The sequence below is a fragment of the Trachurus trachurus genome (genome assembly GCF_905171665.1).
Source record: "Trachurus trachurus genome assembly, chromosome: 2".
Lineage (NCBI taxonomy): Eukaryota > Metazoa > Chordata > Actinopteri > Carangiformes > Carangidae > Trachurus > Trachurus trachurus.
Genome location: NC_139914.1, coordinates 12,738,676 through 12,763,322, shown reverse-complemented (window position 1 = coordinate 12,763,322; position 24,647 = coordinate 12,738,676). Strand labels below are relative to the sequence as shown.

The 24,647-nt window shown below is 43.0% G+C and overlaps 1 protein-coding gene across 2 annotated transcripts; it reads right to left on the bottom strand.

Annotated features, from left to right (window-relative positions):
• Positions 1-527: 527 nt before the first annotated feature.
• abi2b (abl-interactor 2b) lies at positions 528-24,128 on the bottom strand. Of its 2 annotated transcripts, XM_083989104.1 has the most exons (10): positions 23,991-24,128; positions 19,787-19,954; positions 18,693-18,869; positions 16,858-16,964; positions 12,388-12,534; positions 10,380-10,504; positions 5,449-5,613; positions 4,577-4,669; positions 3,274-3,459; positions 528-2,090 (listed from the first exon to the last, which is right to left on the bottom strand). In XM_083989104.1, exons 1-10 carry the CDS (start codon positions 24,105-24,107, stop codon positions 1,915-1,917), a joined length of 1,461 nt encoding a protein of 486 aa, XP_083845230.1. In that variant the 5' UTR covers positions 24,108-24,128; the 3' UTR covers positions 528-1,914. The 2 variants fall into 2 exon arrangements, with proteins under 2 accessions (XP_083845230.1, XP_083845231.1); XM_083989105.1 differs by lacking the exon at positions 4,577-4,669.
• Between the last annotated feature and the right edge of the window lie 519 nt (positions 24,129-24,647).

Here is a 24,647-nt window from a genome sequence, read left to right as displayed (position 1 = left end):
AAAGAAATGGGGGGGGGGGGGGGTGGTGATCTCGCCACGTAGGGTTTTTCTTTTTTTTTTTGGGACACCAGTACAGATAAGAACAATGGCATGCAAGACTCACATACAGACCCACTTGTTATTAGTTCTTTTTCTTTTCTTTTTTTTGGTTTTTTAATAGAAAATAAAGATTCTGACATAAGTACAAGCACTGAGCCCCTCGCAAACACCCAACAGCCAAGCGTATTGGAAACGGTACGGAGAAGTAGGCCTATCGGGGACTTGCGACGGTTAAAACCATTTCAACACGACAGCTGGCTTCTTTTCATATTCATAAGTCCTGCGTCGAGGACATAATACATCTCACATTTATATTATTTCTTCGTCTACACCTTTTTTTTTTTTTATTTACTACAAACGTTATGTGCTTTTTGATTTTAAAACAACTTGGGAAAACTCGATGAAAAAAAGAAAAATGGAAAAAAGATAAAGATTGATTTGTAATTTTCGACGACAGTCCACTGCCTCACCCCCCATCCCTCCCCACCCCCCCACTCCGGCCAATTTAATTATTGCAAATGAAGTGATAACCTCTGAACAGCAACACACACTTCAATATGGCACAAGCATCTGAGAAATGACCCCTAAATGCATCACCGTCGTCGTCGTAGTCGTAGTTGTGGGTGAATATCAAAAACCAAACCACACCATATCTAAAAATATTAAGACAGTAATCATCAGTAGAGCAGTAAAGAAAAGGTTTTTTTTTTTTTTTTTCCTCGTTGAAACATGCAGTCTGCCGCTCTGCAAGCAACACTCGGTTCTGAATCTGGACCCCTTGGTACAAATGCCAAAAAAAAAACAAAAAAATTATGAAAACGTAGAAAGAAAAATAAATAAAATCTTCATCTCGAATGTATATGAACACGGCAAACCATGAAATGAACGCGCCAGCTACGCATCTCTTCTATTATTCATACCAGGAAGCTGCAGGAGTTTTAGTTAAGACTTCAAAATCCAGGTGAAGTGAAGCGTGTAGTGAGTCAACTCTGAACCTCGCACTCGCATGACGCAAAAAAAAGAGAGAAAGAAATAAAATTAGGTGATTAAATAAAACTTTGAGAAAAGAAAATGGAGAATAAATCTGGATTTAAAGCACTCGCGGGACTTTTTCTGTTTAGCGTTCGACTCGTCTCTCCTGACCCACTCATCTAGCTTAGTGTGTGTGTGTCACTTTAAGACATTAGATGTGCTTTATCTTAGTAAATGTCAGCTTTGGCACGCTCCCTGCTGAGGTACCTAACTAAAAAGTACAGAAACTACTATTTATTTTTTTTGTTTTGTTTTGTTTTGTCTTCTCCCCACTGAGGATATTGTTGTTGCATGATACTTAATATACAGAGAGGTGGAATTCTTCTCTAAAAGTGTCTCTGGAGTGTTAAAACGGAGAAAATCTAACTCTCCTCTCCTCCCAGCCCTTTCTCAGCTTCACCGTTCATCCCACTACTACGAAATCCAAATAAATATGGTTTCAAATAATAAGGGCAAACTGGTTCAAAAATGAAAACTCGATGTAGTGGCCTTACTGTATGTAACAAAAGAAAGCTCAATAAAAAGTACAATAAATCCATCGCCGTCCGTCCAGTCCTCCTCAGTCAAATAAAGAAACAAATAAAAAGAAATATTAGAGGGAGGGATATATCTATAGAGTAGTGGTTGTTTTACAATGGCGGCTATGTCGAGAGAATGACCGGGCGTCAGTTTGTCACGTTGCAAATTCTTTAAAAACTGCTTCCTCTTTCCTCTTTCCTCTCCTCTCCTCGCCCCGGAGCTGATCAAAGTCTTCCGCCTTCCCTCCTCTCCTCTCCTCTCCTCTCCATCCATCCATCCAACGCTCCTCTTCCTCTCTCGGCGCTCCGACAGGGAGGGGATTGTTCAGTCGGCGTAGTGCATGATGGACTCGACGTAGTTGCCGGGGAACAGGCCCGTGGTGCCGTTCATCACGCCCTCGTACCAGCCGTCGTCGTTCTTCTTGATCACGTAGATGATGGCGCCCTCCTGGAACGACAGCTCGTCCTCTTTGTCGCGGGCGTAGTCGTAGATGGCCACCACTGGAGGAGGGGAAATGTTCAAATTAAAAGGGATAGTTCACCCAAAATTGAAATTTCACTCATCTCCTCCCCCTCATGCCTAAGGGCTGGGAGAAGTTTCAGAGTCCTCCGTGGCTTCTCTGAGTTACAGGGGGTCTCGGCGTAGCAGTGCATGTTCATATAACGGTTGCAAATGGATACCAACTGTCTTCATAACAAAAAGACACACCAAAAAACATCCAAATACCTCCATGCTGCTCGTCTCTAATGTCCGTCTTGTATTGAAGCCCCGAAATGCGACATTGTCCCGAAAAAAATTGAATAAGTCTATATTTCAAGCTTGTTCCCAGTTCGTCCTTATTTGACGAACCGGGAAGAGGAGCTTCGAGAAGCTTCAGCAACAAAACAAGCTTGAAATATAGACTCATTTAGTACAAGACGGACATTACATACGAGCAGCATGGAGGTATTTGGATGTTTTTTGGTGTGTCTTTTTGTTACAAAGACAGTTGGTATCCATTTGCAACCGTTATATGGGCATGCACTGCTACGCCGAGACCCCCTGTAACTCAGAGAAGCCACGGAGGACTCTGAAACTTCTCCCAGCCCTTAGTCTAGTTTACCAGCAGAACTGAAATCAGCCCCAACTGTAAGCACTTTTAAATCCAGGTTAAAAACATTTCTCTTTTCACATGCTTATAGCTGAGCTCTTTTAAGAACTTAAAACTTTACCTATTTTCTTTTATTTTACTTTTATTTGCTCTTGCTTTTAACTCCGTTTTTAGTGTTTTGTTTGTTTTTATTCTGTCTGATGCTTCTTTTTTTAATGTTTTGTCTTTATGTAAAGCACATTGAGTTGCCTTGGTATGAAATGCACTATATAAATAAAGATGCCTTGCCTTACAAACAAGCTTGAAACATAGACTTATTTAATTTTTTTCGGGACAATTTCGCATGTCGGGGCTTCAATACAAGACGGACATTACATACAAGCAGCATGGAGGTATTTGGATGTTTTTTGGTGTGTCTTTTTGTTACGAAGACAGTTGGTATCCATTTGCAACCGTTATATGGACATGCACTGCTACGCCGAGACCCCCTGTAACTCAGAGAAGCCACGGATAACTTCAATAACTTTGTGAACTATCCCTTTAAAGCTGCTTTTAGACAACATTGAGATAATCCAGGAGCTAACCAGCCTCACCTTTCTCCAGGTAGCTGCGCGGGGCCCAGGGCGGGTCCTCCTCGGCGTACGGGTCGCTGTACTCCACCACCGCCGACTCCTCCTCGTCCTCGTCGTCCTCGTAGTCCTCGGGCGGCGGCGGCGGGGGGGTGGGCTCCTCAAACACCGGCTCGTCGCTGGGGGGAGGCGGAGGCGGCACGTCTGAGACTGAGAGAGGAGATGGAAAGTAGTGAGAGGAGGAGGAGGAGGAGGAGGAGGAGGAGGAGGAAGAGGAGGAGGAGGGACATGGAGCGACGGACGGTCCCATGCATTGGAGGACGGATCATGCTGAGTGACAGGAACACAAAAGGTGCACACACTGATTCAGTGAGCATTTATGGGAATTTAAAGGGATAGTCCAACATTATGGCAAATTGGCCCATTACCATAATCCCTCTAGTCATAGCAGTAGGTTCGTTACCTTTATTTGTCGGTGCAAGCTGTTTTTAGAACGGCGGAGCAGAGCCGTGAGCTGCTCAGAGCTACGCTACGAGGCTAATGGGATTTCTTGGTTTCCCTCATCAAACTCATCAAATACACAATCCAACAACTCCACAACGCTCTGGTGGACAAGTTGTGACCTGCACATTCACCACGCTATGAGATAATAACACAACGTTACCAGACAGAGTTGTTTTAGAGGGAAATTCATGCAAAACCGCTGATGCACGTTGCCCTCAGGGACAGTTTTTCATCAAGCAGTCTCTGTATTTCCCTCTAAAACAACTCTGTCTGGTAATGTTCTGTTATTATTTCATAGCGTGGTGAATGTGCAGGTCACAACTTGTCCACGAAAGCGTTGTGGAGTTGTTGGATTGTGTATTTGATGAGTTTGATGAGGGAAACCAAAAAAATCCCATTAGCCTCCGTAGCGTAGCTCTGAGCAGCTCACGGCTCTGCTCCGCCGTTCTAAAAACAGCTTGCACCAACAATTAAAGGTAACGAACCTGCTCCTAAAACTATAGGGATTATGGCAATGGGCCAATTTGCCAAAATGTTGAACTATCCCTTTAAAGAAAGACGAGTCAGAGTCAGAAAGAAGACAAACAGATAATTAGACAGAGTCATCATCATGCTTATGAACGGACAAACATGTTTTTTCTCTTTTCTGACACACTAATGAGCGGTCGAACAGAAGGATCGATCACTCGTTTGCTTTAATAAGAGAAACACTGGAGGAGGAGGAGGAGGAAGAGGAGGAGGAGGAGGTGTGACTGACTGACGCTCACGACTGAAATCACAGGGGTTTCATGCAGAGGGAGCGAGGAGCTAAAAAGCCACTTACTAGTCTCCTGAACTCGGGCCACAAAGCCCATCAGAGGCAGCTGAGGGGTGATCTGCATGGAGGGGGGAGGGGGCGCGAGCGGGCCGGCTATCACTGAACAAAGTCAACACACACAGAGAGAGGGAGAGAGGAAGGTGTGTCGCAGGAGGACAGAGATGAGAAAACGAGGTTAGAATAAAGAATAAAGAAGAGCAGCACAGAGGAAGTTAAAGTTCCAGACTTGATTTTAATATAAAACAGACATGTACGTAGGCTTTAACACAAATATACTGGAAGACCGGCGCCTCACGGAGACAAACTGAATGCGTGATGAAGAAGCCTGCAGAGAGCTGAGAGGACAGAGGCAGAGGTGAAGCTACTCTGAGGGGAAATGACTGAGCACAAACCAGGACTCGTCTTTTTTTTTTCTTTCCATAAAAGATGCAGAGAGGAGAGAGAAGCTGGACTCTCTCTGTGACTCAGCTCATCTAAATCACTGATATTAAACAGATGAGGAGGTTTGAAACAGAAGAGGAGTAAAAAAAACAGTAATAATTCCCCACTAAACTATATTCTGTTTGACAAGAAAGTCCCAGAAGAATAAAACCAAATGAAATCCATCTGATTATAAAACTTCCTCATTAAAGGGATAGTAGCATTTTTTAAAAGTGGGGTTGTATGATCTACAAATAGCCCCTAAATACTTAAATTGCAGGGTTATGGGCTGGCGTTGCTAACGGGAGGAGTGCAGAGAGTCTTCTACTGCATTTAAAGTACTTAGGGGCTGTTTGTAGATCATACAACCCCACTTTTTTGCTACTATCCCTTTAAATGAGCTGTGGTTTTCTATCCTTCACAAACCCAAAGAGCAGCAGCAGCATCAGTACCGGTACCTTGGTTCTGGACGAAGTGCGGTCCTCCGTTGAGCTGGTTCTGGTTGTGGGCCACGTTGGGCTGCCCGGTGACGGACGAGGGCCGGCGGTAGGGCAGCGAGCCGCCCACCGGGGGGTTCTGGGGCTGCTGCGCCGGGCGGTTCATGCTGTAGAACTGAGGAGCACCTGGTGACGGGGCGACAGCAGGGGGCAGCAGAGAGTCAGTGTTACACCAGGGTTTAGTGGAATTTAAACAAGCTCCTAGTATATGGCTGTTAGGAAAAACCAGGGCCGTTGTATAGGGGAGAAAGGTGATGATAACTCTAGGGGCCCAGCGCCCAGTGGGGCCCAGAAAAAACCCCAGTAGTCTAATCTTTGTATGACTGATTTATTCTGCGTAAGACCCTGACTGATACTCATAGTACACTGTAAAAACTCAACATCTTTCCAAGAATATTTGTCTTATTTCTTGTCCAAATGTCTCATTTCTAGTCAAAACTAATCTCTTTCCACTTAAAATAAGACTCATTACCTAAAAATTAACTTGTTTTTAGATCATTTCACTTAAATTCACAATAAATAGAAAAATCTGCCAGTGAAAGTCAAGTTTTTTGTGCTTGTAATAAGGAAGAAAAACTTCCACAAAAGCTCCACTATCAGATTTTTTCTACTTATTCCAAGTGAAAATCTGCTTGAAAGAAGTAAAAAGTGTCTAAAAACAAGCTACTTTTAATATGATGAGTCTTATTTTAAGTAGAATGACATTTGTTTTGACTAGAAATGACATTTTGACCAGAAATAAGACAAATATTCTTGCTAAGATACTTGAGTTTTTGCAGTGTAATGCTGCATTAGCATCAAAACAAAGAAGGCTAAATAATAAATGATAATACATACGTAGTCTAAGAAAAAAAAAGGAAAAGTTAGGGGGAGGGGCCCACTTTAGTATTCTTTAAGGGGGCCCAGAATTCCTAGCAACGGCCCTGGGAAAAACAACACTAATCCTGAATCATTAATTCTTTATTATGAGTCGAAAGCCTCAAGTTACAGTTTTTAATTTTAATTTTAAAACCACCTCTAAGAGCATTTCTGTAATTATACTACTGCATCCTGTTTCTATTTCTGTGACTATTAATTAATTCCTTACAGGTTAATTACCCCGAGGTAACACTGAATCATTTTCTCACAATTTCCACAAATATATCAATATTAACTTTAGAGTAATAATATTCTTTTTCTCCAGCAGCCACAGAGAAAAGGCCGAATAATCACAGATGAAATGAGGAGTTCACGGTGAAAAGCGTTTGACCACACGGCTCATGCATTATACATTATACAGCATCATCATCATCATCAACACAGACACAGGCAGCTGATGAGATGCTGTGAGTGACGGATGAAGGCGGAGGAGCAGCAGACTGGTTTCTGTGTGTTGGTTTTCCACACACGTTTGGATGAAACGTCTACAACCTTTAGTTTTCTACGGAATGAGACTGAGCTGTTTCCAAATAAGCTCATGATCTTGTTTCCTGTGCTGTCGAAGGCCAGTGTTGGATGATTTCATAATAACTTCTGGATGGGATGTGTCTTCATTAGCAGCTGTGGTTTGTGTCTGAAAAAGCTCAATCTACATCTTGAAGAGCTCAAATTAAAACTTCCAGATTTAATAGTAACAGATTGTAGTTGTTGCTTTGAGCAGCAAGAAAAACTTAATGAAGGAGAAACAGGTTGAAATGAGGAGAGAAACTCCTTGTCAGGAATGATGAGTTTTAACGATCAGTCGATCAGTTTTCATTGATTCATTTTTCAATCAAAACTCATCACCATTCTTGTATTGAACAGATGATTTGCTGCTTTATCGGCCGCGTTCTGATGAGAATTTATTCACTAGTTTTTTATAGTTTATGAACCAAATGATGTAAAGATGTAAATTATTAGTTGCGGCTCTAAGGGAATTTAAACGTTCCCTCTGAGGTGTAGAACAACAAGGCTTCTACCCTGCAGCTACCAGGCTTTTAAAGTGAGTAAGTGCACCTTTAAAAGGAGGCATATGTGCAATATAAATGATATTTAGGTATTAGTTTTTCCCCATTTCCCTTTCATAATAAATCTCTTTTATACGATGCAGTATCAGGGCCCCATTGAGATTTTTTTCCCACAGACTTCGAGAAAAAAGAGTCACAATATTTTAACCTGTTGTTTTAGAGGAGGAAAGTTGTTAAAATGAGGCTGTGGAGCATTTTGTGACTTTGTACTTCAGAAACAAGGAGATACGTAACCTTTTTGGCACATCAGCACCACATTGTCGTCAGTATCAAGACTTTGAAAAGAATATGCAAAGAAATGCATCTACTCCACAGAAAGAACAGAGCAGACTTAGAGGAAATCGCTGCTTTTCTCATAAAAATGCCACTTTATTCTCATAAAAATCATGACTTTATTCTAGAAGTCTGTGAAAAAAATGTTTTTCAATGTGGCCCTAATACTTTTATATAACTTATAGTAACTTTTTAATATATTTATTGGAAATATTGGTCTGTCTTCTTCTGAGTTTTTATTGATGCTTGTTTTTCTACCTTGTGTTTTCTTAATTTCGTTCCAGTACATGCAAATGTACTATGAATGACAATAATATGGACTCTGACTCTGACATATTCAGTTTTATTTCAGACGTTAACTCAGTGATTTTCAACCTTGGGGTCACCTGGAATTCAAATGGGGTCGCCTGAAATGTCTAGTAATTGATTTAAAAAAACAAATTATTATTCTTTTTAAAATTATGATTAAAAACACCACACACAATCATAAAAACTGTATATATACAGTTATACTCAAATAAAATGCAGCATATAAGGTTGGGAACCACTGCGTTAACATGAAGCTGAGCACATCTGTCAAACCTCTGGCTTGATGCAGATGTTTCCTTAGAGAAGCCTGAAACACTTTGGAGCAGGTGATATGGGAGCAGGCTGTCAGACAACACCACTGGGGGGGGAGGGGGGGGGGGCAACGGACAAACACATGTGGGTCTCCAGGCGGGAGGATGCAGGTCGGGTTGGGGGGGCAGGATGGAGGGATGGAGGGGGTGAGGTGGGTCGGTGGTGGTGGAGGGGGGTCGACACTCACCTTGTGCGGGGTTGCCGTAGGTAGCGGGGCCGGTGGCGGTGGTGGGGGCTGCGGAGGCGGGGAGCTGGGGAGGGGGCGGGGGCACGGGCGGGATCTCTATGGGGGGGTTGAGGGGGTTGAGGGCCTGTGGGGGGCTGTCTAGGGCGGAGGGGGGGGGGGCCGGGGGTGGTGGCGTTGGGGGCGGCGCCGGAGGAGGGAGGTTTGGCTGGGTTGTTGGAGGGGGCGGGGACTGAACCTGAGGGGCGGGGGGTGTCAGGAGAGGAGGGGGGGTGAGTAAGGAAGGAGAGAAAAGACAGGTGTGAGGAGTGAGAAGAAGAAGGGGAGGAGGAGGAGAGGGGGGGGGGGGGGGGGGCAGATCCAGGTGTCACATTCTCATTCGATTCAATAGAACGAATCTCCTTGTTGTTTACATTCTACTTCCTGGTAGAAAACCAGCATGAGATCAATAGTAACGAACGAGAGTTTCGCTATATTCTATATCATATTTTTCACGCCCTATCACCGTTTAGACAAATCTGAAATGATTGAAGAAACATTACTATTTCTGTGTGTGTGTGTTTTGTGTTGCTATGTGTTGTATTTATTCAGTTTGGGGGAATCACAGTGTCTAGAAAGCATCAGTGGCTCAGCTGACAGGGACAGCTAACGGTAGCTAAGCTAACGGTAGCTAAGCTAACGGTGGTAGCTAAGCTAACAGCAGGACGTCAGCTGTTAAAACCCTCCCGTTGTGGGACACGACATGAAACTACTCCAGTTAGCTCAGTCATGTTGGAACTCAGATATCCGCTGGAGAAAATATTTTTTCATGGAGCGTTTATTGAGTCACTGAGTTATTAAAGTTAAACAGGTAGCTAACCGTTAGCCCGGCTAATCTATGATAACCATGACTAATTACAAAAATGTGCACACACAAATAGTAATGTTTGTCCAATCATTGGTTTTATAGACTTTACAAACATCAGATTAGTCTAAACGGTGATATAGTAACATGAAAAAAAACAAGGCGATTCGTCCTATAGTGACGGACGAGAGTTTCGCTATATATATATAACTCAGTGACTCAATAAACGCTCCATGAAAAAATATTTTCTCCAGCGGATATCTGAGTTCCAACATGACTGAGCTAACTGGAGTAGTTTCATGTCGTGTCCCACAACGGGAGGGTTTTAACAGCTGACGTCCTGCTGTTAGCTTAGCTACCTACACATACTATGTATGCACCTGCACTTTCCACTGCAATCCTGCATTTTTATTATCATAGGCTATTTATTGTTTTTATAATCTAATGTTTTTATTTATTCTATTCTCAATGCACTTATTTTATGTCTTGCTGTTGAATGACTGTTTGTTTATTGTGCAGCTGAGAAACTGAATTTCCTTCGGGATTAATAAAGTATCTATCTATCTATCTATCTATCTATCTATCTATCTATCTATCTATCTATCTAATCTACTGCTGTTAGCTTAGCTACAGCCGTTAGCTGTCCCTGTCAGCTGAGCCACTGATCATTTCTAGACACTGTGATTCCCCCAAAACTGAATAAAAACCGCATATAGCAACACAAAACACACACACAGAAATAGTAATGTTTCTTCAATCATTTCAGATTTGTCTAAACGGTGATAGGGCGTGAAAAATATGATATATAGCTAAACTCTCATTCATTACTATTGATCTCATTCAAATGACGTGCTGGTTTTCTACCTGGAAGTAGAATGTAAACAACAAGGAGATTCGGTCGATACTAAACAAAGGTTAGTGGAGTTAGTCGCTCTCGTTCAGGAGGGGGAGGGGAGGGGGGGCAGAAACAGGAAGTGGGCGTTACCTGGGAAGGCGGTGGGCGGGGCCGGGGTCGGCACGGCGATGGGCACGCCCACGCTGCCGCTGCCACTGTTCTCCCGGCTGCTGCTGCGACTGCTGCTGGGATGGCTGCCTCCACTGCTGCCACTGCTGGTGGACGGGGTAGGGGGGGGGGGGCAAACACGTCAGAACACACACTCACACACACACACACTCATACACACACTTCTGCACACACTCAGACTTTGACTTCCTCTTTACATCAAATATTAAAAACCTAAAAAGTCGCTTTTTTTTTTTTTCTTCCACTAAGTGTTGAAACCTGAAATACAAAGATTTCTTTTCCCCCAGAAACTTTACGTCCCGTTAAGAAGAAAAACATCTTGTATTCCGGCTGCTACACAACAACAGACACACAACCAGCCTCAGATAAAGATAAAGTGCGCTTTATCTTCTCATTTCCTCCATATCTCGGGTTAATAACGTGGGAAATACCTCATGATGTGTGTTAGCGTGAGCCGTTGTTATGCCTTTGAAATGACTATGTCACAGTGATAAAGGAAACAAAGAAAAAGGGGGGAAAAAAAGCAGCTCGGAGCTTCGCCAAGGGACACATGATGACACAGGTGACGCAGTGGCGAGTCGACACGGGACAGAAGACAAAGAGGCATGACAACGCTGCGGGAAGCGGGAAGCGCCGAGACACATCGGACAGGAGAGAGAGAAGGAGAGAGAGAGAGCGCATGGCGGAGGGATGGAGGGATGGAGCGGTGCAGATCGAGGTCGGTGCTGAAGAGGAGGAAGAGTCGGGGGGAAGAGTTCACTTTGTGTTTCTTCCGGGAGCGAGGAAACATCTGGGCAGCAGAGAGGAAGAGGGGGGGTGGGGGTGGGGGTGGGGGGGGCACACACCTCTCTGGAGGAGCTGACACTGGGTTGACAGGAGTGCGGGGTCGACGCTGCCTGTTTGTGACTATCACCATGGAAATCTGATCTATATATATGCAGCTCTGTTTAGTCCTTGTTTCTTTTCCTTTATATGAGCAGGTGAGGTGGGGGTCTGGGGGGGGTCAAACAGGTGAGGGGTTTCCAGAATTAAAGAAATTGTTCAACATTTTGGCAAATTGGCCCATTGCAATAATCCCTATAGTCATAGCAGTAGGTTCGTTACCTTTAATTGTCGGTGCAAGCTGTTTTTAGAACGGCGGAGCAGAGCCGCGAGCTGCTTTTTTCCTTTCTTGGTTTCCCTCATCAAACTCATCAAATACACAATCCAACAACTCCAAAACGCTCTGGTGGACAAGTTGTGACCTGCACATTCACCACGCTATGAGATAATAACAGAAAGTTAGGAAACAGAGTTGTTTTCAAGGTAAATTCATGCAAAACCGCTGATGCGCTTTCCCGTCGGGGGCAGTTTTTCATCATCAGTCTCTGTATTTCCCTCTAAAACAACTCTGTGTGGTAACGTTGTGTTATTATCTCATAGCGTGGTGAATGTGCAGCTCACAACTTGTCCACCAGAGCGTTGTGGAGTTGTTGGATTGTGTATTTGATGAGTTTGATGAGGGAAACCAAGAAATCCCATTAGCCTCCGTAGCGTAGCTCTGAGCAGCTCACGGCTCTGCTCCACCGTTCTAAAAATACCTTGCACCGACAATTAAAGGTAATGAACCTACTGCTACGACTATAGGGATTATGGCAATGGGCCAATTTGCCAAAATGTTGAACTATCCCTTTAAGTGGGCTTTTCCTATGAGCTGAATGTGGTAAATAAAAAAACTGAGTGAGCTGACGTGGTGTAAAAACAGGGAGAAGTGAGTAAAAGTGATTGCACTTTTCCACAATGAGTCATTTCACAGAAGAAGAACAAGAAGAAGAAAAGAGGAGGGGGGGGGGGGGGGGGGGGGGAGGGCGGGCTCGCTTTTCAAGAGCAGGAGAGGAGAAGAAGAAAAGGGAGGTGTGGAGGAAAAAGGGGGCTTGTTTCAGAAGTGTACAGAGGCATGCTGGGGGGGGGGAGGGGGGAGAGGGGGTACCTGTACGTGCGGTTCCTCTGATTAACGGAGGCAGTGCGTGCAGGGCTCTGCTGGGGGGGCGCCATGTTGCGCGTCGGGCTCGAGACGTAGTCGTTAGGGACAACGGGCGGACGCACCGGCTCAAGCGTCCGATAGGGGGAGTGGCGCCTGCGAGAGGGTCAGGAGGACAGGAGTCGAAGGGGGGGTGTCCACAGAGAAGTGTAGGGGAGGGGGGGAAGAGGAGGAGGAGGAGGAGGAGGAGAGCAAGAAACAAACAAGTGCAAACTTAAAAAATGGGGCATGACAGGTGGAGAACTTCGGGTCGGGAGGGGGGGGTCGGGGTTGGCTGAGGTCCACAGGTGGAGTCGGGAGGAGGCGGAGTCAGGACGGACACGACATCGCTGCTGCTGCCGCCGAAAAAAACACACCACACACATTTGACGGTAGAAGAGTTCCCCCCATAAACTGCCCTGGTCGGGTGGGGGGTAGTACTTTCTGAAAGGTAACTAATAGGGGTGGGAGAAAAAATTGATTCACATAAATATCGCAACATCTTTTTTGACGATTTTTAAATTGCTTTTTTTTTTCAAAAATCGTTTTTTTTTTAAAAATGTTTTAAATATTGTGCAATGTGCATTTGTTCGCCTTTTTTACATACAGAGAGTACAGGTTTTGAAAAGGGTTTAAGTTCACTTTATAATGGAGTATGTTAATTTATAGGCTCCTACAGTATTTGTGTGCAGATAAATGTTAAAAATGCTAAAGACTAAAAATTGAGAGAATCGGCAATATCGTAGAATCGCAATTTAAATCGAATCGCCATCCAAAAAAATCGTAGAAGAATCGAATCGGCAGAAAAGCATATCGTCCCAGCCCTAGTAACTAATAATGCAACTAAATACTTCCAGAATAAAGTAATCTGAACAGTAACTTGATTAGGCTACTTTTAAAAAGAGTAATCAGTAGCCTAATCTAAATACTTCTGCAGAGTAATGTGCCCAACGCTGGTTCTAGATCTGTGATTTTCAACCTTGGGGTCAGGACCCCAAGTGGGGTCGCCTGGATTTCAAATGAAAAAGTTCACCTATTTACTACAGGAGTCTTTACTATGCATTACTCTGTGTCAAATACAATCGATGCCAGTTTCTACAGGAACACAGAGTGGATTAAACTGCCCTATTGGTTTTTCCAGATTAGCATGAGCATTAAAACTTGCTCCATGAACTGTTTACATGAACATTTTGACCTGTGGCTTCCATCAGGTTAGATAAATACACATCGTGGCTGCATGAGTTGAATTCACAGGCTTTAAAAACCAGGACCTAATGAGACGAGCTCATTTAGCAGCAGGTTAATCACTCCACCGCCAATTTACAAGCAGATTAATTTGATGTTTTGTGTGAGGGAGCAGACGGCAGAGGCACAGTCACTCACTGACAGTTTTTTCTGTGTGAGATAAATGTGTGTGTGCTGCGCTACCAACAACAAAACAAAACAAGATCTACGCTCAAGTGAGTCTGAAATGAGACACAAGATTTTTCACGGAGCCTCGGGAAATAAAACGATCGGCTTAGTTCAATCCAAAAGACGAATCTGAATCCCTGCCAACTGGAAAACCAATTATTCACTTGTTTAAAAACACAGGAAGTGATTTTTAAGGCGACAGCAGCGCTTTGTCCGTGACGTTTTCTTTTTTTTTGAATTGTGGGGAAAAGAAAAACAGAAGTGAGATTTACTGGTATGTAAATTTCCAGAGGGGTGACCCATCTCTGAGCACTGTTGCTATGGCAAAATGTTGCTATGAGGAATATGGGGCAGCCAGGAGTGGGCGGGCTGGGTCACAAACACACAACTGAAAGTAAATTTGACAAAATAAATAAAAAGGAAATTAAAAAAAATTAAAAAACTGAGGGGAAGTTGAACAACAAAAAGAGAAACGATAAATTCAATAAGATGTGGGCCCGTAGCCACAGGCTGCGGCAGGAGGTGCATCATGGGAGGGCTGGAGCTGTGGTTGATCGGCATGCGTCTTGAAGGGACACACACACACACACACACACATACACAGTGGACACAGTCACACACACACACACACATATAAACAAACAGTGTCCCACAAACAGCACTGGACGTCCAGGAACAGGAAGAGACCGAGAGAAAGACAAGAACACCACACTGATGCTGCACTAGCAGAGAGCCTGTGGGATAAGAGACACCTTCAACAGTCAAAGACACAGTGACACCACCACATAACAGGGAAAACAACATGTACAGTCTGTCCACACTGAGACAGTAAGACACAGTGGGGAGAAATAACTTCACGCTATTGGTCAGAGTTAGTTATTTATCTGCTGTGAAGAAGTTTTCTTTTGGAGTTCATTGGTAAAAGCTGTCGTAAAGCTACACAGGGTTTATACAGGAATCTTGAAGTTAATTTTAATACCTTTTTAAGACTTTTTCAAGACTTTCTCATTATTTTTCAATATCTCACCGCCACTTCAAGCTGTTACCATTTACATCAGTGACACTTTTAACTTAACAGTTCCAGTTTGTGATAAAGACTACGTAGACCACTATGATACAACAGAATTCAAAATAGGCTGGGATAATAAATAAAAGGCAAAGTTTATAATAAAAAAAAACAAAAAAACATTGCTCCACTCTCAAAAAACCAAAACAACAATCTTCTTTTCTTTTTTACGTACCGGTTCATCTTTGTTTTTTTAAATAAAATGAATAAATTCACACACTTTCACAATGTTTTTTAGGACTCAAACTCTTGGTCAGCTAATTCTGAAAAAATACCTTCAAAATGTAAGACTTTATAAAGTCGTGAAAAGACTTTTTAATACTTTTTAAGGGTTTTCATTTTCCCAAAATTGATTTATCACCTTTTAATACTTTTCAAGACCCCGCGGATACCCTGCTACAGCCTTTACATATGGACTCAAAAAGAAATGTATAAAAAAAAGAAAAGTAGGTGAGATGAACTTGTTTGGACGATTAAAGAAGATTCAGATCAGAGGCGTAATAATACTGGATTACTGAAACAATACAGACTAACTATCTATACCAGGGGTGTCAAACATGCGGAGGGTCCAATCTGGCCCCAGGATGAATTTGTCAAGTGTGAAAATTTGAAATTTCACATATTTTTATCAAGAAATTTCCGGTGGTTTATAATATGTTTTATAAAAGGATAGTTCAGTAACAGTAAACATCTTATTAATGTACTAAAACAGAGGAAAATTTCAATTTTTTAAAATATATTTAAAGGTTATTATGCTATTATTTTACTGGTCCGGCCCACTTGAGATTAAATTGCGCTGTTTGTGGCCCCTGATCTAAATTGAGTTTGACATCCCTGATCTACTGTATACTGAATAGCTGTTTGTTATTGTGGCTGATTGGTGTAGAAATTCATTCTCAAACTTCATTTTTTCAACCTAAAACTTAAAAAAAATATATACAAATATGGCAAATGAAATACAGGAAAAGATATTAACAAACATAACAAAACATCATCATCAGCATTCAGCAACAACCTGAGCAGCAGCACTTTGTTTCTGACGGATTAACAGAATTCCCCACCCTGATCCGTATGATTCTCCATCAGGACCGGCTTGAGTTTTGGGACTGTGACCTTTGTGCCGGCGGCTTGTGCTCCTCCTCCTCCTCCTGTGTCCTGGCATTAGACAAATGCCAGGGAAAGGTTGAAGACGGGGGAGATCTGAGCGCTCGCCACCTGCGCAGCGTTCCTGTTCAAACACCAGCTCAGCCGCGGCGGCGGAGGAGACTTGCTTTTAAATCTTAAATCAAACTGCATGATCGGGTTTTACGCTCCGGCTTTTCATGCCGCTTTAGTTTTGTCGATACTTTCACACTGCTTCATCCTCCCTGTCTCACGTTTCCCGGCTTTCACGGCCGTGTGCGTTAAAATGAGAGCGTTACATTTCAATAAAGAGCCCGAGCTTTGACTCGCTCTCAAGGACGAAGAGGAAAAGTTCACTCTGGGAATAAATTTCGTCTTTTCACAGCTAATTTCTCCCGATAAAAAACGCGTTTTAAGCGGCAAAACCTTTCCCACCCTTTCTGCCAGAAAAAGAACAACCATGTCGAGATGATAAGCAAATTAATTACCTTGGAGTTACTGTCTGCTATCAGTTCAAAAATAGCTCTTGTACTTAAAGAGTGTGTTAGCGTTAGTGTAAAAAAAAATCTCCTGATTAAAGAGACAAAAGGACGATGGAACAAATTAGTTTGAGGAGCTTTAACTCAGTTTCTCCAGTGCAGATAAAAAAGCCAAACAGAGATTACCACGGTGATGAGAACTGGCACTGTCCCCCCTAAGGACACTAATTAAACACAAAGGTAAAGGTTGCTGATGAAACTTGGGAGCAACTGTGTAAAAAAGGCACTGTGTCTCACACACACACACACACACACACACACATCCTGCGTCCATCAAGGCCCGGGCACGGCTTTACATACCCAAGGGTCCCTTTGCCTGACATGGGCGGGCTGGGGGGCTTCTGTGTGGGGGGGTTGGTGCGGGGGAGTCCTCCGCCTCCTCCGGCCTTCATGTTCTGAGCGCTGGCCTGTGGCGGGAGGACACGAGGGAGGGTTATCTGCCGGCTCGGCGCAGGAAATAAACATTAAATAGTTTGTATTTTGAAAAAGAAAGATAAAAAAAGAAAGTAAAAAAGATAAAATAGATAAAATAAACGACTGCTCCCACAGCAATCCAGAAAACAAAACACAGCTCATTCAGAAAAACACACAAGCACCTCCCTCGTTCGAGGCTCTTACTCTGAAAGCCTTACCTTAAACCTTTGCAACCACTAGGGTTGATGGTTATAAAGACAGAAATTAGGCGAGCAGAAAGAGAGAAAGAGAAGAAATCAGAGGGTTAGTGGGCGAAGGAGGAGAGAAAAACAACAGTTATTGGTGCATGTGATACATGATGGAGCTGCTGAGATGCAGGCAACAATGGCTCTGTGTTGGGAACTGGAGGAATTTGTTCTTTGGAGCTTTGTGAGCTTCCAACTTGGCCGTCGGCTTTTTCGCCGCGGGACAAGCCGGGCTTTGTTCGCAGAAGTCGGTGGGAAACCAAAAACAAAAAAACCAGCCACTTTCACTTTTAATTTAATTTAATAAAAAAAAAAATCCCCATTAGACACAGGAACCTGTTCTCAGCAGCAGGTGAGGCGTTCACAGACACACAGGGATGTTTAACTACAGCTGTGGCCCCCCGGGGGAGCAGGGGTGACGGTCCCACTGGTGAAAAGCGGCAGCCATTGATTTTTTCCTTACATTACTTGTCACTGAAACCCAGTTTGACCTCTAAAGGACCTCTCTCTCTCTGTGTCAGATTGCCGGGGCCTCATTACTCCCGCGGCACAAACAGCGCCGTTTCCCGTCGACACACTTCTCCCTGACTGAACTCGCGACAGTGTTAAGGCCTCATTAAGATACTAAATCACATTACACCTCTGGTAGCAGTCACTCTCAGTCTAACACCTTCATACACTGCAAAAACTCAAAATCTTTCCAAGAAAATTTGTCTCATTTCTTGTCAAAATGTCTCAATTCTAGTCAAAACTAATCTAAACTAAGACTCATCACCTAAAAATTAACTTGTTTTTAGATCATTTTCACTTGTTTCAAACACATTTTCACTTGAAATAAGTAGAAAAATCTGCCAAGTTTTTTGTGCTTGTAATAAGAAAGAAAAACTTGCTCCACTATCAGATTTTTCTACTTATTTCAAGTGAAAATCTGCTTGAAAGAAGTAAAAAGTGTCTAAAAACAAGCTACTTTTTAATGTGATGAGTCTTATTTTAAGTGCAAAGAGATTAGTTTTGACTAGAAATAAGACATTTTGACAAGAAATAAGACAAATATACTTAGTAAGATATTGAGTTTTTGCAGCGTATGAAGCACTCGCCCCCCTGTCGGAATCAGTTTTTAAGGAGACTAAACCTTGGAAAGCTACACAAACCTCATAAATTAGAATTAGCCATTAAAGGGGTGAATTTGCTATTAAATAAAGCAACTTTTGTGTGATTAAGTGTTGTTTTCGCCATCTCTTCCCCCGTAAATCAGTTCATCCACTAAAAATAAACTGTCTTTGCTATTTACTGGTAATTTTCCCATCCACTCTGGCGCAAACGCATCTGTTTAACTTCAAGTATGATCATTAAAAAGCCGGGAGAACTTAATTAAGAGCTTTCCGCCGGACTGTTGGCTGCAGCGGCTCTTCCGCGCAATTAAGTTTAATGGGTAAATGAAGGGGTGGGGGGGGAAAGAAGGAAGGAAACAAGCACCTTCACGCCGTGGCCCATGTCATCTAGCAGGCTGTAGTCGATGGGCTTGCGGATGTAGCGCACGGGCCTCTCGGGATTGGCCGGGGCGATGATCTTGTGCGTGCGGGATGTGTTCTTGTTGGTGGTGAGGATGCCGATCTCCCGCCGCGCTACCTTCTCTTTGTGGATGTCCACCGTCTGGGGAGGAGAGGAAAAAGACGCGACTGCTTTAAAGGGATAGTAGCATTTTTTAAAAGTGGGGTTGTATGATCTACAAATAGCCCCTAAATACTTAAATTGCAGTAGAAGACTCTCTGCACTCCTCCCGTTAGCAATAATAATTTCCCACTAAACTATATTCTGTTTGACAAGAAAGTCCCAGAAGAATAAAACCAAATGAAATCCATCTGATTATAAAACTTCCTCATTAAAGGGATAGTAGCATTTTTTAAAAGTGGGGTTGTATGATCTACAAATAGCCCCTAAATACTTAAATTGCACGGCTATGGGCTGGCGTTGCTAACGGGAGGAGTGCAGAGAGTCTTCTACTGCAATTAAAGTACTTGGGGGCTATTTGTAGATCATACAACCCCACTTTAAAAAAATGCTACTATCCCTTTAATTCCATGTCATCATTGTGTTTCCTTAAATCTTAAAAGAGCCTGTCTGTGTTTTTATTCTGACAGACGGAGGAAGAATTAACATTCCAGGTCTGTGCAGCATCTGGATGATTACAAATCCTGCTAAAAAAAAACACACATTTTCATCAAACGACTGAGAATAAATCAAAAATCAGGAGCCAAAATTCACTGGAAAAGGTTTGTTTAACACTTTTTACTACGTCCCATTTGGCTGCCCTGCAGATACACTGAATTATACATGCGCTCTTCATGTTCACCTCCTCTGGTAAAGCCAGGAAAATTTTTACAACTACAGCTCTCAGTGTGGTCCCGTTCTGTTCTGAAGATCGGCTCAGTCAGGAGTGTTAAAGTTAAGCTGCCAGAACTGTGTGAATAAAAGTCTGTTGAGGATTTTTCTAGTGAAACATTTGAAGAGATAAACACAGCACGTCTCTATTCATCGAAAAAGATCATTTCTGTGTTGCCGTCACCGACCTGTGAGATGTGGTTGATGGAGGACTCCATGCGGCGGAGCTGTGAAGCCTGGATGTCCAGCATCTGCAGGACATTGTTGGCCAGTGTGTTGATCAGGTAGGCGACGCTGGCCAGGGACTGGGTGGTGTAGTTCTTGGTCTCCTCCAGCGCCCTCTGCTTGTCTGGAGACTGAATGGGACGGAGGAGAAGAGAGGAGAGAAGATTGACGTCTCTGATTCTTCCCTATTTAGTGATGCTGACATCATATTCTGCACATTTTCACTTCGTATTTCACATGATTCACATTTGATGAAAGGTTATCACACTCATTGAAATGATATATCATATGTTGTAAAAGTTTGAAAAATGCATGACGGGATGCACATTTTCACTTTGTATTTCACATTTGCTGAAACGTTATCACACTGAAAACTCATTGAAATTATATATATGTTGTATTTACAAAAAATGCATGTAGGGATGCACATTTTCACTTTGTATTTCACATTATTCACATTTGCTTTAAAGTTATCACACTAAAAACTCATTGAAATTATATATATGTTGTATTTACAAAAAAAGTTAGAAAAATGCATGAAGGGATGCGCATTTTCACTTTGTATTTCACATTTGCTGAAAAGTTATCACACTAAAAACTCTGAAATTATATATGATATGTTGTATTTACAAAAAAAGTTTGAAAAATGCATGAAGGGATGCACATTTTCACTTTGTATTTCACATTATTCACATTTGCTAAAAAGTTATCACACTGAAAACTCATTGAAATGATATGATATGTTGTATTTACAACAAAAAGTTAGAAAAATGCACGTATGGGTGCACATTTTCACTTTGTATTTCACATTATTCACATTTGCTGAAAAGTTATCACACTGAAAACTCATTGAAATGATAGGTGATATGTTAAGTTAGAAAAATGCATGAAGGGATGCATATTTTTACTTTGTATTTCACATTTGCTGAAAAGTTATCACACTAAAAACTCATTGAAATTATATATGATATGTTGTGAGAAAAAGTTAGAAAACAATGCACGTAGAAATGCACATTTTTGGGGGCGAAAAGACAAACTAACTATTGATCGACAGACTAGTCTTTGCAGCTCTGATCTGTCCTAAAGTTTCATTGACAAAGATGTAAAAAGAGGTTAAAATCACTGTCTTCACTGCCTGACACTTCAACGTCAGATGCCACGGTAGGAAAACATCACGCCGCGCGCTTCTCCTCCTTTTTATAAAACCAAAATAATAAAAATCATCCTCATAACACAGAGCAGAAGGAACAATCCCAAAGCAAAGACTGATGATGTGTACCCAAAATATGAAAAACACACAGTGTGATGAGGAAACTGCTGCTCCAAGGTTTCAATAAAAAAAAAGCAACAACATGTAAGTGAAATCTGAAATAATGATCTTAATGGGCGTGAAGAGAGGAGCAGGTAATCCAGCAGCAGCCAGTGTGGTGTGATGGGAGGCTGAGGCAGCTGCTGGGGCCGTGGGCGCAGCGTGGGCACATCAACAGCCACATCAAAGGCCAGATGGATCGGCTAATGTTTCTGCTGGGAGACGCCGCCGCTGCTGCTCGCTGACAATGCAGGGGCCCGGGCTGCGACTATTATTTTTCGTAAAAGCGACTGTTTTGATCATCAATTTATTAGTCGCGTTCATTTTTTTAAAGCAAAGCGCCAGAAAACTGCTTGTTCCAGTCTCGAGTCTGAGCTTTTTTATTCGTCCGCTACCACGGGAAAGTGAGTTTCTTTGGCTTTCTGGAAAACACAGAGGGAATTCTTCACCATTTCTTAGCCAAACTGATCAATCTATTGCCAAATTGATCACAGCCTAGAGCTCTGAACACAAGGGGAACCCCACCCCTGATTTTATAAACGACACAAGAAACTACAACTGAAACATTTCATGGCTCTGTCTTCTTAAATATGAGGATTTACTGGTCTAATATTGATGATAATAATAGATTAACAAGCTCTATGAAGGCTTCTACTTGGAGAAGTGAGTGGAATTCTAATCATCAATCTATTAATGTGGATAAAACTATACAGAGTAATTAATAATGAAAATAACAGTTAGTTGCAAACTAAAAAACAAAACCATCCATCAACCGTCCGGCATGCAGGCTCTAGTGTGCACGGCATTGCAGCAGATTGATTACTACAGGACGGTAAACACACCCCAGGACACAGCGGCCTGTGGGTCGTGATTGGATATTGATTGACTGATTTCATTTGATTTTTTTTTTTGCATTTGAGCTCTATTGCTGCGGTGACGACGAGCCCAAATCAAATCCAGTGGATTTCTCCGTTTCCTCTTGTTTCTGCAGTTCTGATGTTTATACCACAGAGTGGATTTCGGAATAAATCCTTGAATATGAAACTTAAAAAAAGGAAGACAAAACATTTGAGAAGCAGAGCGGTATAGTGAACAAACAGAGGTGTCCCCTCCGGCATCCTCGGCGGCGACGTGTCTGCTTCCTTTTATGAGAAGCAGAAACTATGCAGGAAAACTTTCTGAGGAATTGCAAAGTGCGATCCAATCTGTCGAGCGTCTTAATTAACGTGGCGTTGAGCGCGCAGCGTCTCCCAAGTATGAGGTCAAACAGGTTACACAGCAAAAAAGTCAGGAGTGCAGGCAGCTGTGGCTGATACCTGCGGGGCAGAGTTGAGGTATTTCTAAATCATCTGCAGGTGGATTATAAGACCTGCTGCTGATGAAGTATTCCACTTATCTAGCACAATATTTACTGACACTAATGCCTCCTTTTAGAATGCATTGATTATCACCTAAACAGACACAAAAACTGCAGTTATCATCCATGTAAATACAAATCTAAGGAGAGGAGGTGTTGTCAAAGTCCAACAAGTGTCCATCCCTGCATGACAAATAAAGACTGGCATGGCAGGGCAAAGCTGTGAATCAGAGCGATGGAGAGTCCCTCTAACATATCCCCCTGACGAATACTTGTATCTGACTAATCTATTAGTGGTAATACCCGTCTGACAGCAGCTGGGTAAACCTTGCAGGGTGAAAAGAAAACAGGGGCAGGCTGCCAGACACCAAGCTGCCAACATCCAAGAGCCGAGGCCGCCGCCACCTCCTCCTCCTCCTCCTCCTCCTCCTCCTTCACAGGGCAACCTGTCAGACCTGATCAGTCCTGCTCATCAAGGATGTCAGATTTCAGTATCACACCTTGTCAAATCCTCTCCTTGTTAACACTGTAGCCACTGAAATGTCTCACCTACCCATGCCAGGCCTGTGGACAGAGTCTGGCAAGAAGAATATAGTAGAAGGGAAAAGGGATGAGGGGGGAAAGCTCAGGTAACCAGTGAGATCACACCTGCAGCGTTTCACATAAAAGGGCTCTGAATGGGAGAATGGGGCTGATCAGATGCTCCCTCATTCACACACACACATATAGCTATAAATCTACACAAATACTCAACTATTCATTTCAATGCAGACACAGAAACGCTGTCATTTATCAACATGAAGCCCAGTGCGTGGATGGGAATAAGAAATCGCAGCTAAATGACAGCAGATAGAGGGGAATTTCAATGGGTTTAAAATAAATGCATGTATGTGTGGCTGCAGCATCAACAGTCCAACATCATAAATCAGAGGTTTATCTTGTGACAACCAAAGCTCATCGCCAGATTAATCTGGCTCGGGCATCTCGTCCTACATCTCCGGGGCCGGTCGGTGTCTGATCAGCTGGCTGTGCGGCGATTGATCCCGCAGAGAGCAAGACAGAGAGAGAAAATTGATTTTCACGGTGCCTTGCCTGTTTGGGCTGTTTTAGACCATGGGGTGATGATGCCGAGCAGCTGGCTAGCATAGCAGCTAACGTTACCTAGCCACCAACAACCGTGAATGTTCACACACAAGTCACACACACAGCGTTTACGTCGGTGGGAACACACCGCAAAAACAACACGAACACCCCCTGACGTGAATAAAACACACGTAGTAACAGATTTTGTGTCGATAGTATGAAAAAAATGCTTTGACAGTTGGTTGTTTTCGCGTTAGCCGAGGCTAGTTAAGTTAGCCACATCGGCAGCGTTAGCAACGGCTAGCCCCATCGGTAGCGTTAGCAACGGCTAGCCCCAGCATCAGTCCGCCCAACCGGCTGAAAAAAAACCGAACCACACCGTGTTTTTCCCCTCCGCGGTGCTGACGGCCTAACTCACCTGGACATAGTTGCTCTCGCAGTACTCGGCGACTCTTTCCAAATTGGTGAAACTGTCTAGTAGCGCGCTTCGTCCTGCTGGAATCTCCTCTTCCAGAAGCATTTGTAGCTCCGCCATTTTCACATCTTTAGCGGAGCAGTAGTGTGTGTGTGAGTGAAGGGGGAGTGTGTGCTCTCTAGCGCCACCCCCTGCCCCCGCTGGCCGTGTGCGGTACTGCAGGGGTTCTCCCAGCAGCTGGTGGTGTGGTGAGGAGAGCAGAGCAGGGGTTCCCAAAAAATTAATAATGCTTCGACCAGAGAGGAGAGACACATTAAAAGCTGATTCCCCCGCTGGTTAAATGCTTTCGAGGTTATGTGATTAGTAAAATACTCCAGAGACCTGGTGTAATATCATAAATCCAGTCAGATTTTTTTCATTATTACCAGTTTAGGGATATCGTCCATCAGCTTCCTGAGGTGCTCCTCCTTTTATTCAGTCACTGAGCAGCAGCAGGTTAAGATAGATTACATCAATACAACTATCTATTTATTAATAGACCATTGATCCACTATTCAAGTCAATCTGTAGCTGCCTTTAGATATAATGATGCTTCCGTACACAGTGGGGGTAGAGAGGAGAGATCTAAATTAGAGCTTAATTGATTAGTTGATTCATCCA